This window comes from Vulpes vulpes, chromosome 4 (genome assembly GCF_048418805.1).
Source record: "Vulpes vulpes isolate BD-2025 chromosome 4, VulVul3, whole genome shotgun sequence".
NCBI lineage: Eukaryota > Metazoa > Chordata > Mammalia > Carnivora > Canidae > Vulpes > Vulpes vulpes.
The window spans coordinates 143,247,635-143,263,580 of NC_132783.1; the positions used below are offsets into that span (position 1 = coordinate 143,247,635).

Genomic DNA, 15,946 nt, shown 5'->3' on the forward strand with positions numbered 1-15,946 from the left:
AGAGAGAGAGGCAGAGACACAGGCAGAGGGAGAAGCAGGCTCCATGCAGGGAGCCCAACACGGGACTTGATCCTGGGACCCCGGGATCACGCCCTGAGCCAAAAGCACACACTCAACCTCTGAGCCACCCAGGCACCCCCATGACTTTGAACTTATATTTTCCTGGTCTGTTGGTTTTTAAATATTTTTCTTCTTTAATTTCTTTGTCATAACAAAATGTCACAAGTATAATAAACAATAAATAAACTGTACATAAAATAGATACAAACTATATATACTTTTTATAAATATTATTCCATGTGGTATTTTCCTATAGTGCTATCATTTAAATTCATTAGTATAATTATTTTCCAATTAAAATCATTCTTATTTTTCACAAAAGTTCACTAGCATTTTATATAAATTCACACTAATAATGTCCAATTTTGTTGCTGTTTCTTTCTTTCTTTCCTTCTTACTGGAGGAATAGCCCAAACCAAAAATCTCATAGTAAGCACTTGCCATTACTGAATTATCACTGATATTATTAATTTATGTATGCTATTGCCCATGTATTTTAACAAAAGCACATAGGTTGAAATTATTGTAAAGTTTTAGAAATTGAAAAAAATATATATATTTGCATGTGAAATCCCTATATTAGGGCATATACTGTGAAATTTCATTCTCAAAACTCAGGCATGCAATAAATTCAACCTTACTTTTTAATTGAACTTGACTCCTAGTTCTATTATGCATTTTAAATTTCTTTTTTGAGATACCATTTTGGATAATTTTCTTCATTTTCTAGGATCCTTATACAGAGCAAAGGAACAGTAACCCAGTATAGTTCAAAAGCATAGAAATTGGATGTGAAATGAAAGCTCAGTGTCCAGGTATAAAGAGAAGGCTCAGCATGAGGTATGGTAGGCCCAGCAATCAGGTATAGGATAAAATCCATAGCGGTCAAGTGTAGAGAAAGTCTTAGTGATCAAGAATTAAGTAAAAAAAAAATGCAATAGGGTTAAACTTAAGGTATGAAGGTGAAGCACTGATGGAGGGAAAGTGATCAGGTAAAGATGGCACAGTGAGGAAGAGGAATGGTTTTGCCATTCTGGATTCCTGCTGTCATCTACCGCAAGTCTTTGTTCCTCCTAATTTTCAGTAACCAGTCCTTGATGGTCATGGACTTTCCGGTTCATTTGCAAATCACCTTAAGATCCATTGAGTTTCTCTTGGCTGAATTTCACTTTCTACCTTAGGAAATGGGAAATATTTTCTTGCTCCCATTCGCTGGTAAGGAGAGAACTCAGATCATCAGACCCTTCTTGCCTTCACAAGCTAACTGGCCTCTTAAATCTGCCGTAATGCCTCACTGAAGCACCGTGGAATAGTGTAGAAGTCGTGCTCCTTCAGAAGAGGCCGCTACTCTGAAAGTTTATCACAGTATTGTGTGTATGTAGCAAGAGACAAACAAACGCCCATAAATGCAAGCAAATTTGATGGCTTTTGTTTTATTCAACTGTTTGTGATGATTTGTTATGCAGCTATAAAAATACAACAAACTAGAAAAAAAGTAAATATGCATTCAAAAGCAATGTGGAATGTCATGTAGCTATTAAAATCATATTGTTTAGTTAGCAGGGAAATATCCATGACATATTATTAGGCACAGAAGAAGCTGCAGTGTTCTGAGTAGTAGGTACATAATTACGTGACAGACTCGGATGAACCAAGATAAAGTTAGGGAAAGACAGACGAAACACTATTAAGATTTGCTTTTCTGGAGGGAAATGACAGTGGAGTTATATTTATTTTTCTTCCTTAAGATCATGTTGTACTTCTCTCCTATAAAATGCTCAGTTTGTCATTGTGGCATAACTTAACCTCTTCTTGCTGATATATCTCCCCTTGGCACGTCAAAGAGGATATTCCAAAAAGAAACCATAAATATTTCAAGAAGGAACCATAACAACAAGATAGAGTAACAAAAATGAGTCCGAGATTCTGAAAATTCCTGCGGCATTGAAAACATTGAAAATTGAATAGGGGAAAAGAGACAGGCCAAATTTATGACCCGAAGCATTAAAGGTAAAAATTATTCTACCCATGAAAGTCCTTGTGAATTCAAGGACACAGAAGGACCTGGGGAAATTACTCAGGCAACTTAATAAATTAAAGATTTTATTTATTTCTTTTATTTATTCACCAGAAAGACTTTTTCAACCTCATCTGTGCGTACAAAGAAAATGTGTCTTTATTTTATTGTAAAGACTTTGATGATCTGTTTCCCCCTTAGTATGACTTACATAGGATTATTGGAACACTGGACTAAACAGGAACAAGCTTTCAATAAACCAAAATTCCACATCATAGAGGAGCAACAAATAAAGAGCAAAATAAATTTTTCCAGTGGGAAAATATCACAAAGTCTCTTGATATAAACCAATCTTCTCCTCTTTTGGGGGAAGGACACAAAAATCCTTGACCTTCCTGGCAACTCTCCTGACCCATCCAGCCCCCAGGTATTTAGATGTAGGGTTTCTATTTTACAGGGATAAGCATCAACTCAATTTTGGTTTACCTTTAAAATTTTTCAGCTTAAAAAAATAAAAAATAAATAAAAATAAATAAAATAAAAATTTTCAGCTTTGCCGAGTTATAATTGACAAATGGGGGTTTTGTATATTTAAGGTGTGCAACTTGATGTTTTGATGTATGTATACACTGCGACGTGATCACCATGCTCAAGCTGATTTACATTCTCAACCCTTTATTTAATGTTTCTTTCCTTCTTCCTCCCTTCTTCTCTCTTGCCCTCTTCCTCTTTCTCTCTTTCTCTCTGGTGACAATGCAAGATCTATGTTGTTAAAAATTTTAAATACACAACATATATAGTACTGTGAGCTACAGTCACCATGCTGTTTTCTAAATCTACAGAATTTACGCATCTTGCGTAATTGATATTGCATACTGGTTGACCAACGTCTTCCCATTTCCCTCACCTCATAGCCCCTGGAAACTCTCATTCTACTCTTCTGCTTTGAGTTTGAATATTTAGATTTTACACGCAAGTAGGATAATATATCTTTCTGTGCCTGGTTTATTTTCCTTAGCATAATGACCTACAGGTTTTTTTCTACAGTGTTGCAAATAGCAGGATTCCTTCTGCATTAAGGCTGGATAATCTCCCATTTATTTATTTATTTATTTATTATTTTTTTTTTCCCATTTAGATGCCATACAGTTTTTCCCTTCCACATTTTCTTTAGTGATTCATCTATTGATGGACCTTAGGACATTACGGTTGTTTCTAGATCTTGGCTGTTGTAAATAATGCTGCACTGACATGAGAGTATAGATAAGTCTTTTAGATAGTGATTTCATTTACTTTGGATTTATTTACATACTCAGAAGTGGGATAGCTGAATCATTTGATAGTTTTTTTTTTTAATTCATTGAGGAAACTTTCCACTATTTTTTTATAATGGCTATACCAATTTCCACCAATAGTTTTCAATGCCCTTTTCTGCACATCCTTGCCAAACTTCTTATTTTTTTATTTTTCTTATAATAGCCATTCTAACAGAGGTGAGGTGATACCTCATTGTGCTTTTCATATCCATTTCCCTGATAATTAGTGACATTGAACACCTTTTCATCTACCTACTAGCCATTTGTAAGTCTTTTGAAAAATGTATATTCAGATCTTTTGCATATTTTTTAATCAGATTACTTGATTTTTTTTTTTTTTTTTTTGGTTATTGAATTGTATGAGTTTATTTTATATTTTGGATACTAACCCCTTATCAAATACCTATATTTTGGAAATATTTCCTTTACTTCTATTTCCAATGTTGTGGTTTCACTCTGTTGACTGTTTTCAGTGCTCTGCAGAAGCTTTTTGAGCTTGATGCAATTTCATTTGTGTGTGTGTGTGTGTTTTGATGTCATATCCCAAAAATCACTGGCAAAACCAATGTCAAGAGGCTTTCTCTATATTTTCTCCTAGGGCTCTCCAGGATTCTTTATTCTGTTTTACTCTATATATCTGTTTCTATACTGCTTTGATTATTGTGACTTTGTACTATATTATGTAATCAGAAAGTGTGATGCCCCCAGTTTTATACTTTTTGTTCAAGTTTGCTTTGGTTATTCAGGGTCTTTTGTCTTTCCATGTGAATTTAGGGGTTTTGAGAGAGATTGCATTGAATTTGTAGATCACTTTGGATAGTATGGACATTTAAAAAATATTAATTCACCTTAATTTTTAATTGCAAAAAATAGGAATTAAAATAAACAAATTGAGTAACTATCCATTAGAGATAAATAGAGATAATTCAAATAAAGTGAAAATTTTATTTTTTTTTAATTTTTTATTTATTTTTGATAGTCACAGAGAGAGAGAGAGAGAGAGGCAGAGACACAGGCGGAAGGAGAAGCAGGCTCCATGCACCGGGAGCCTGATGTGGGATTCGATCCCCGGTCTCCAGGATCGCGCCCTGGGCCAAAGGCAGGCGCCAAACCGCTGCGCCACCCAGGGATCCCAAATAAAGTGAAAATTTTAAATTAAAAATCTAATTTGCTTACACTAGGAAATCTGAGATTTTATTACAGTCATTAAATAAGTTGAAATGAAGAGTAATCTTTTCAGGTAGCAACAACAAAAAGATTTCTAAAATCAAAATAAGAGGCTGAAATTAAAACAAATAATAATCCATGGACTGAATGATGTGATGGGCATAGCAGAAGACTAAACTGATAATCTAGCAAATAAAATCCAGAGACATCTGGCACTGTGTAGCACAAATAAGACAAAGTAGAAAAACATATGCATTATAGTAACAGACATGGCAATCAACTGGAAACATTACTGTTTTGGGGGGAAAGAAGATATTGAATAAAATAAAACCTAATTTTCAGCTTGAAGAAATATAAATAAGCATGAAGCAGGAAAACTAATTTACTAATTTGAAAACCCACATCTCAAATTTCCTTGGATAAGGAAGAAAGTTTAAAATGTAACATAAATAAGATACACTTTTAAGGGCAAATATGTCTCTATATTAAATTTTCATGAACAAAGATAGAAATGAAAAGAAAATGGCAAAATATACAAAAAAATTCTACTTAATTCCAGCAATAAGATTATCAATCAAATACTAGAGAAAATATTTTTTTCAGACATGAAAGGATTCTCAGACACGGAAAGACTAGGAAAAATCAGGAACCACCTCTAGTGCCTAAGCATGAATGAATACACTAGAAGTATATGTTATGAACTTTAGCAAGTTACTCAACTATACAGTCTTTCTAGAAAGAAAAATATATTGGGCTTAGAAAATGAATAGAAAATTTGTTGTTTGCACTAATTATGAAAAATCATTTGATCTTGACACTTGTAATATTCTCATTTTGTGACAAAGCTTAGAAATGTAGACTTTTGCATCTTTTCAAATAAGCCACGTTAACTGGTTTTGCAAAGAATATTTTTTATATAATCACATTGTAGTTATTCTTGATTTTTAAAAATAATTAATAATGGAAATAAATGACGACCGGCCCAATGATAATGAGCAAAGGCTATTTGTTCAGAATGTGCTGTAATAAGAGGGCTGACCAGTCATTTGCATCTTGGCAGAGAGTCAAGAGCAGGCGGAGAAATGGAAAAGATTTATAGTGGACAAAAGAGGAAGTTTTGAATGTGCCATGGTTGGAAGCTGTTGTCATAGGAAGGCTGATGAGCTCCCAGAAGCAGAGCGTCCTATGTGATTGCTTAGGAATATGTGCTTTGCCTTATCTGATTGGTTTTAAGTTGGAAGTAGGAGAAAATGGTGAGAAACTATAAGTTTTTTGATTAAGTCCTGGTCGTGTGGGGCTGAATGTTATTGTTTGACTTCCTGGATTGGTGCTAAGGAGAATCCTTTAACTTCCTACAGGTATGATTTATGGAAAATATGTGGCCTGGCTCCTGGGCTGTTTATTGTAGATAACAAGGTGATTCCTTCAGCTGTTTGCTACAGATTATAAGTCAGAGTTCCATTTTTATATATGGCCTGGACATTGTCCACTTATATCTAGCCTCTCGAATAAGACCATAGAAAAATCACAAAAGTCATTTTTAATAGAGGAAGATCATGATATAAGTCACTACAATGACTTAAAACAAGTAACTGACAAAAATTAAGAGTGAAAAGATGGCAAATTATATATATATATGTATATATTATATATATACATATATATATATATATAAGTATTGTGTTTCCTTAAATGTCATTAAGGGCATATTTGCTGCCTAAAATTATTGCAGCAAATTATAGGAATTTAATTAACCATTTTATCCATAGTGATAAAAGTAACTATTGTAACTAAAATTAATAATGTAATTAAATTGCGTGATAGGAGAAGTATCGGGAGGTAATTTTGATGCAGTGAATTCTTCATTTTCAATAATGGTATTCAATGAATATTTTTCAATTGTGAAACTGTCAGAAAATATTACATTTTAATGACAGTATAAGCTGGTAGGCCAGACATTGATACACTTGAACAGAGAATCTGGCGAGAGTGGGCATGGGACCTGAGGAGCAAAACGCCTTCTAATTGTATGTGTATAATCTATTTTGTTTTCTACTGCTAATTTATTTTGTTTTCTGCTACTTAGAAAATATATAGACTGTGCTACTCTGCTATTCTAAAAATCTGTTTTCCCATCTAATTGGCTAAAATAAATAAATAAATAAGTAGGAGTTATTTCGTCAATGGTTGATGTTAGTGGCTAAATGTCAGCTGTATGTGTGTGTATATTTAAATATGATGCCATTTACAAATATGTATGTATAACACAGAGTGTATATATTACAAATATATGCTATAACTTTTCATTAAACTCTTTTGAACTATAATTGGCAATTTTGTGAGCAAACAAGGACAAAATATTTTTATCCCATTTTGTGTTGTCATTTGTTTTGGGTTTTTTTTTTTTTTTTTTGGCTTTGTTCTGGCTTTTATTGTATTATTGAATGGAAATTCAGCTGAAATAATGTTGCCTTACTCAGAACAATGCTGAATTTGGTAATTTTTTTAATTTTTCAAATAGAGTCTTTTCCAAGCAGTGAAAATTAAAGCAATTTCAAATTTTTTATAAGAAACTGATATGAAATCAGCAAGAGTACCTAGACTTAACTACCACACATGGGAAAGAAAAAAAAAAACAACTTTTCAATACCTTGAAAAGTATTGCAGTTTTTAATTATGTGTGTATAGATATATATGAAAATTTTCTCCACTTCAAAAAACATTTTCTCTTAAATTTTCGTGATTGTCTTCTGCCAACAATGACCAACTCTCCAAGTGATGTTTGTCAGATTCCAATATGTTGACTAATGTAAAGTTTGAATGTAAAGAACACCTAGATTTCCACCGAAAAGTACTAACTGCGTTAGAATCAAGTACAGAACCTAACTTTTATATTTGGTAAAGTCTAGTCATATTACTCAGAGAAGCAATGAGGGATGGTTGGGGAGAAATCTGGTGATACCTTCTGTATCACACAGAGTTTTAAGCAGGAAACTAAAGGCCGCTTGTAGTTGGATGGAGAGCAGGAATTACATACATGGGATGAGTTACACAAATGAAAGAAGAAGTGAAAAACCAGGTCATGGTCCGTGAGGCAACCAGGAAGGAGTTTAGTGTCCCTGGGGATGAAAGAAGTCTTACCCGACCCCAGGAGCTGGGCTCCATCTCAGGGTCCCTGGAAGAGGGTGACTCAGAGGGAGCTGAACTGTTGTGGAAAAGCAGACACAGCCAGAGATACCCCCCTAAGTCCGAAAAAGGGAAGGGGGGAGATGGAGAGGTAGACACACCCTGTTTTCTGTATTGCAATCTTCTTCCAGCATCTGCTTTTGTTTAGTTGGTAAAAAGGCTGGAGAACCAAGGAACCGAGTGTGGTTGGGACGCCTGGGTGGCTCAGTGTTTGGATGGCTGACTTTGGCTCAAGGCATGACCCTGGGGTTCTGGGATCGAGTCCTGCAGGGAGCCTGCTTCTCCCTCTGCCTTCGTCTCTGCCTCTCCCTCTGTGTCTCTCATGAATAAATAAATAAAATCTTAAAAATAAAAGAAAAGAACCAAGAGTTCTCAGTGCCTGGAGATGGCTTCCCTTAACTATTCCATCGCATACTTTTATTCTACAAAATATTGTAGAGCAATTGTCGACCACACAACCTCAATGCCCCCATCTGTCAAATGGAACTAAGTGGATTTTTCTGCATAGGTTGACATCATTATTAAATTAAATGGCATAGAGTGGAGCTTTTTCCACATCACTGATACTAAATGAATGTTATTTCCTTAATTATTATTATTTTCTACTTAAGGACTGCAATATAAAATTTACTTGAATAATGGGAAATTTACATTAAGCAGTTCCCACAAAAGGGATCTCATTGAAAGTACACAGAACTTAATGTTGGCTATGATTCAAAATACACGGTTACAAACAGTGATTTTTGTTTTGGTACCAGATGTTTCAGAAGTGTTCTTGCAGAAGGATTTTTTTAAAAATCCAATGCCTCCTGGGTGAATACTCAAAGCTTTGTCAAATTACACAATGACTGGAATCCTGTGTTATTGCTCTGCTGGTGAAATTACAGTCCTCCTGTGTAAAATGAAATTTAAGTTGTATCTTGATGACTATTGCTTTTTCCCAATCCCTGGAAAAAATCTTCTGAGAATTAAGCCCCAAGAGATTCCTTCAGAGAGATACTCTCTGCCTTCATACTACATACATCTTCAGCTGATTTTTACTCAAAAGTCTTGCTCGACATTGATTCACTTGAGATTTTAAAAGAGCTGTGAGCCCTGGCAAGTCATGCATAACAATTTGCAATCTCAGAGAATATTTGCTTGTATTAAAATGCCTTATTAAATATTTCAGATTGGTCTTGAGAGACTTTCAAGAAAGTCCACTCTTTCTGCTTCTCCGTTGATATGTAATTTTCTAAAATGTGTGCTATTTGGAAAGCACAGTACAATCAGAAACCAAATGAAAAGAGTGACACAGGGCAATTCCCCAAAGAAATAAGGCCTAAGTTTTATTATAGAAAAGATATCTTGAAAGCTTTTTTATGTACTTTGATCCTTTTTTCAGATTTGTATAAAACAGCAGCTGAAAGGTACTAATCCCTAGCATGGGAAAAGCTAAGTGTTTGCCACAGGAAATATTTAACATGAAAATATTGTGCGCGCTCTAGCCAATGAAACTTTAAAAGTCAGTATTTCTGAGGTTGTTTTTCATGTGAAATTGTAAAAATTAAGGGAATTTCTAAAGCACTTTGAATGTTTTCTTTAATTAGAAACCAGTTACATAGGGGCTACTGGTCTAATATCTATTGACCAAATGTATATAATAATTTCCAGAAAAAAATAGATTCAATATTCTATTTAATATTTATAGATTAAATATTAATAGATTTAATATTCTAGTAGAATAATGGACTTTTGGGCATTACTACATATATTTTTCCTTGGGAATCTAGCATTATAAAGAATAATAATTTTCTTTTTTTTACTTTGTATACAATTAGGGTACATAGCATGAATAAAGGAAGTGAACTAATACCTTATTAGAATAGATACATACTGATTTTTTTTTTCTCTTAAACTGTTGACCAGGAATAAAAATCCTTCTTTCACATAACTAATATATCTTATTAATTTACTTAAAAATGCCAACAAGTGCATCACTAGTGGTACCAAGTATATCACTAGTAGTACCTAAAATAATCAAATATCATTAATTCTACCGAATTTAGTTTTATCGACTTGTGAGATTAACTTTTTATTTTATCTCATTTATGATATAGCTGGCATCAAGTAGCAAAGGAATTACCTATCATTTTATTGTGACTTGTAACTTTAGACTCTTGTCTAGATTCAGTTAAAGAACACCTGTAAATTCTGAGAATAAATGTAATTTCTTTCCACAGTGACTGTAACACATTTTATTAGTTTGCTAAGGCTCTGGACTAAAGTACCGCAAGCCAAGTAGCTTAAACAACAAAAATGTCCTCCCCCTGTCCCCAAAGCTTGAAGTCTGAGGTCCAAAGTGTCAGTAGGGTCATGTTCCCTCCTAAAGTCCTGGAAGGAGGTCTGTCCCAAGCATCTCCTTCAGCTTCTAGAGGTTCCTTGGCAATTTTTGACTTTCCTTGGCTTGTAGATGAATCACCCCAATCTCTGTCTTCATCTTCACATAAAGTACTCTGAGTGTGTTTCCAAATTTCCATCTTCATAAGGACACCAGTCATATTCGATTAGGGACCCACACTACCCTAGTTGACCTGATCCTAATTAATTACATCTACAATGACCCGATTTCCAAATAAGATCTCCTTCACGACCCGGAATCTAGAACTTCCACACATGAACTTTGAGGGCAAGTAATTCAACCCAAAACACACACCCTCAAGAGTTCTATCTTTTTGAGTATCTATTTTTAATTAAAAAAATGTTTTTTTTAATTAAAAAAAAATATTTTATTTACTTATTCCTGAGAGACACAGAGATAGAGAGGCAGAGACACAGGCAGAGGGAGAAGGAAGCTCCATGCAGGGAGCCCAATGGGGGATTCGATCCCGGGGCCCTGGGGTCACGCCTTGAGCCAAAGGCAGACAGACCCTCAACCCCTGAGCCACCCAGGCATTCCAGACTGTTTTCTTTTCTTTTTTTCCCTAGTGTAAAAGAACTTCTAACAGCATTAATGGTTCCTAAAATGTTTCCATCGAGGCTTCAAGTTAACTTAAAGAAATTAAGATATGTGTAGTTTTTTTCTTTTGGCCTGACCCCCCCCACCTCCCCCATTACCAATTCTCCTTGGAGAGAAATCCTTGAACAGTTGGCCCAAGGCCTTATTTTCCTTCCCTGCTGTTTATTTGTACCCTTGCTGTGTTCAGGGGCAGGCTGACCTTCATCTGGGCTGGGCGGTACGGAGAGGTGTGTGCCCCTCAGCCAGCAATCTGTGTGCTCCAAGTGGTGGCCTGTCACCTTCAGATGCCACCAAGATAGACAGACAGAGGTAATTTGCTCTCCTTTACTTCACACAAACAAGTGGAATGGGCCAGGACCTGTGAGGCCTGCTATATAGAGACGTGTAGCTGTTAGGGACCAGACACTTAGACCAGGGGAGAGAGTTAACATATTTTCTTTATCTCCCCTGGATCCCCTCTCTGCTCACTCTGTGCTACTTTAAGCCATCACTCAGTCAACAACACCAGGCTAACTTTTTTTTTTCTTTTTCCTTTCCTCATTGTTCTTTTATTATTATTATTTTTATTATTATTATTATTTTGAAGCAGGCGGTGGCTTTATTTCAGAGCAAGACTTCCCAGCCTGCCCCCCGACGTCCCGCCCCCATCCTCGTTGTTCTTTATTTCACTTGTCTCGCCATTCATGCTTTTCAGCTTTCACTTAAGGCTGGAATTTTATAGACAGTTTAAGCCAAGCAGAACAAGTGTTTTTTGTTTGTTTGTTTGTTTTTTGTTTTTTGTCATGTGGTGATCCAGCCTATTACCACAAATGAGGTGTGTTTTTGCACTCCGTCTTTCTCAGCTGTCTCTATGGAATGCTTGCTTGGGGATTGTTTTTAAGACATGAAAAGCTGTTTAAACCTAAATAATGATCGCAAAGTCCAGAGACAGTTTTAAAATCGGAGGATTTTATAAGTGTGACTTCTTCAAAAATGACCATTATTTTATTTTATTTTTTATATCTCATTTAAGTTCAAATAATTAGCATATAGTGTGTGATGAGTTTCACATGTACAGTTGCTATTCAACAGTTGTTTATAACACCCAGTGCTGGTAAAATGTGACCATTATTTTAATGCTTCCTACCTGTACTATTCTCTCTTTTCTGAATCTCAGTAATCCCTGTATGCCCCGTATGATCAGCATTTTTCCTTTTAGATTAAGGATTTGACTGATATGATTTTATAACACTGTAGCCACAATATGGGCTTTTTTCATTTACTTGTCTGGGCACCTACTACCTATTTAATCTTTTTTTTTTTTCAATGTGGTATCAACAAAAATTCCACCTAAACCAACTTTATTTGTAGATATCAACCTACTGATATTCTCTGAACAGGCTGAAGAGATGAATATGAGGTTTGGAACAAGTGTTGTGACATCACAGAAAAAGTCTTCGATAGTTTGTTTTATAAACACAATAATAATAATTTCTTCTTCTTTTCTTCTTCTTCTTCTTCTTCTTCTTCTTCTTCTTCTTCTTCTTCTTCTTTTCTTCTTCTTCTTCTTCTTCTTCTTCTTCTTCTTCTTCTTCTTTTCTTCTTCTTCTTCTTCTTCTTCTTTTCTTCTTCTTCTTTTCTTCTTTTCTTCTTCTTCTTCTTTTCTTCTTCTTCTTCTTCTTCTTCTTCTTCTTCTTCTTCTTCTTCTTCTTCTTCTTCTTTTCTTCTTCTTCTTCTTCTTCTTCTTCTTCTTCTTCTTCTTCTTCTTCTTCATCTTCTTCTTCTTCTCCTTCTTCTCCTTTCTTTGACCTAGGAGTGAAAGAGGTAGCGTACACTGACTCTACAAAGTTCAGTCAAGTCAGAAAGTGTAGTGCTGTAATAAGAAAAATCATGGTACACACGCAAGCCTAAATAAAGCTAAGAATGGAATTTCATTGAGGCAAGAAAACATTTCTGTTTTTCATTTAAACTTTTAATTTTGAGATCGTGACATGCAGTCATGAGAAATGCTGTGGAGCCATTCTTTGTATCCTTACTCCATTTTTCTCAATGGTACCATCTTACAAAATTACCATCTTATAAAACTATTAAAAAAATCATAGTCAAGTAATCAATGTTATTTAATCTACCAATCTTATTTAGAATTCCCTGCTTTTATTTATGCATGTGAGCGCTTAGTTCTCCATAATTTGTCACCTGTGCATGTTTGTGTATCCAACACCATAATCGAAATACTGAACAGTTCCAACATCATGAGGACCCCTCAGGTTCCCTTTTATAACCAATCCCTACCCTCCACCTGCATCTCTGCTCCCTTCATCTGGTAACTACAAATCTGTTATCCATTTCTAAAATTTCATCATCTCCAGAATATTAAATAAATGGAATCACACCTTTTGGGAATGGCTTTTTAAAAACTATTCTATTCATCTGATGGTGAGAGTGCACGCATGCACACAAGCAGAGGTGCAGCAGGTAGAGGGAGAGGGTACAGGGGCTGGATCCTCAGCTTAAACAACTGAGCCACGTAGGCATCCCTGGGACTGGATTTCGTCCACTGGGCGTAATTTCCTGAAGATTCATCCAACAGGCTGTTTATTTTTATTGTGGAGTAGTATTCCATACTATCAATGTACCCCAGTTTGTTTAACCGTTTTCCCGGAAAAATGCATCTGGGTCGTTTCCAGTTTGTAGCGACTACAAATAATGTTGCTGTGAATATCTATGAATATTTGCAAGCGTGGTTTTATGGACGTATGTTTGCATCACTTTTGCATAAATGCCCAAGACAACAATTTGTTGTGTTGTATGGTGAACGTGAACGCAAGGTACAAGTGACCTAGTTTCTTAGTGTTCTTGCAGGCATTTACTGTCATCATTTTGTTTTATTATTCATTATTAGAGATTTCTTTTAGACATCACACAGCCCTCCCCTCCTGAGTATGCATGATCACTAATCATATCTCTGCTTACAATTTTAACGTAAAAACACTAGAGGCCAGAATCATTAGAAGTCCATATACATTAATAATCTGCTAGTAAGGATTGTCAAGTGAACATGGTATACTAATTCTGTTAAGTTTTCTTGAATCCCTTGAAGACAAAGAACAAGCTTTGCTTAAAGTTCCATTTGCATTTCAACACACAGAAGTAGAATCATTGTAGTTAAACAGTTACTAGGCCCTTATAAGTGTATCATACCTAAATAATTGAAGTAATTATTAAAACTAAAGATTGGAAATTGTCTGGGCTTCCATAGTCAAGTATGAGCATGAATGCTGAATTTCATACAGACTTACTTGATTGTGGAAATAGTTTTGTTTGCTACATAACCTGAATTAGTCGGTGGAATTTTTGTAGTTAGGCAAAATAAAATATCAAGTATGCACTATTAGATGACTCATTAAGCGCATTTCATGAATGAATGAGAGCTCTTAACCTACTGATTTTACAGTGGAGTTATATAGCCCTTAATAGAAGGTTATATTGCTATACCTGGATCAGATTTCATTTGGGAATAACTGAAATATGATATAGATGTATCTAATTATGCAAATAGTATTTGAAGGATATAAACGTAAAAGAAATCAGCATAATGCATCCTCTAGTTTTATCTCAAAATGCACTATTTTAAAGTTTATCAATTCCTTTAAAGTATACCTTAATTTTCCAAAATTCAGTGCAAAAGGCACATTCCGATGCCCATTGTAGAAAGATGATTATGTCGGTACTGTGTAGAAGAACCTGAAGAAATGAGAACTAAGCCCTGGAAACCAGTGAGGAGACTCATTAATAGTCCATGTAAGAAATTAAAAGAGGGCATACATGATGGACAAGGGTTTGAATGTGCTCTTTTTTTTTTTTGAACGTGCTCTTTTGATGCTGCTGATAATTTAATGTCAACCCTCCCACATTCTCACCTAATCACAAACCATCCCACCTCCTATTTTCTGAATAATTATGTAACATGCAAGGTCTGTTCTTGTCCTACCTTTAACTTTACTGCACAATTAAACACCAGTTTGATTCTTGATCATCAATCCAACCTAACCCTGATTATGTGTCAAAAGAGGCCTATTGCAATGTTATTGGCACATAATATATATATAATATATAATATATTATTATATATAATTATATTATATTAATATAATATATATAGTTTATTATATACATAATATATAATAATATAATATGTATATTATATATGTAATATATAATATATATATATATATATTAGAGACCAAATATTCTCTTTTGGTCTTTCATCTGGTACAGTTGTTGGCAGGGGGAAAAAAGCAAGGGCTATGTTTGACAGATAAATCCAAGAATTAAATTTAGGAGGGCACATCTATCATTGCGTTCCATAGGAATGTCGACATAACCTTTTTGTGTGTACAAGTCACGTGCTAAATGTTACCGCACACTAAAATTTGTTTTCCTGAATGCACAGGTACCTCTGTTCTACAGGTGACAGCTACTGATGCAGATGATCCTACCTATGGAAACAGTGCCCGGGTGGTTTACAGTATTCTCCAGGGACAACCCTACTTCTCCGTAGATCCTAAAACAGGTGAGTGCATTTTTGTATAATTTGTGTGCATGTGTGCTAGAATAAAAGAAAGCAATATGTTTATTTCTGTGTCTTCTCCTACATCAGACAGTGTTTTAGCACAATTTAAAATGTCCTCGCTTTTTCTAAAATGGTATGATTGAATAAATGAAGAGAAATTCACTGTTTTCCTTAATATTTTTTCCTTAATACTTTTTGATTATCCATCAATTATTCCAGTAAAAATTTCTTATCTTTGCACAATCCTGTAGCAATTACTTTCTGCTTAAGACAAATATGGAGTATTACATCAAATGAAATTTTCTAGTGTATTATTTGTTGTGTTTACACCTTAGGTTTAATTCTTTGCCAAAGATGGTAAATAATTTATTGAGAGTTTCCCTATTTTATTTGAATTTGATTGTCACATAAGTTGTTATATATTACGTTGGGGGAATTGTTATGTTGAACTGAGATTTTTTCCTAATGAGAAAATTCTTCAGTCTTTAAATATCGTGTTAGGTAGGAGAAATTAACTGAGCATAAGGAAAAACCATGAAAACTATTTTTTAGGAAAAAATAAGGATTCTCTCTTTCTTCTCTTTTTTTTTTTCCTGTCCAAAACAATCGTATCATATGATGTGATACCAAAGAGGGAATGGAAGATACTC

At 34.7% G+C, this 15,946-nt stretch overlaps 1 protein-coding gene across 33 annotated transcripts in view; it reads left to right on the forward strand.

Moving 5' to 3' along the window:
* The window catches only part of CDH18 (cadherin 18), a 948,807-nt gene that overhangs the window by 724,707 nt on the left and 208,154 nt on the right, over positions 1–15,946 (forward strand). For all 33 annotated transcript variants that reach the window (XM_072757177.1, XM_072757194.1, XM_072757200.1 and 30 more), the window contains one exon: positions 15,177–15,296. In XM_072757177.1, coding sequence (XP_072613278.1) covers positions 15,177–15,296 — 120 coding nt within the window. The remainder of the gene's footprint in view (positions 1–15,176; positions 15,297–15,946) is intronic.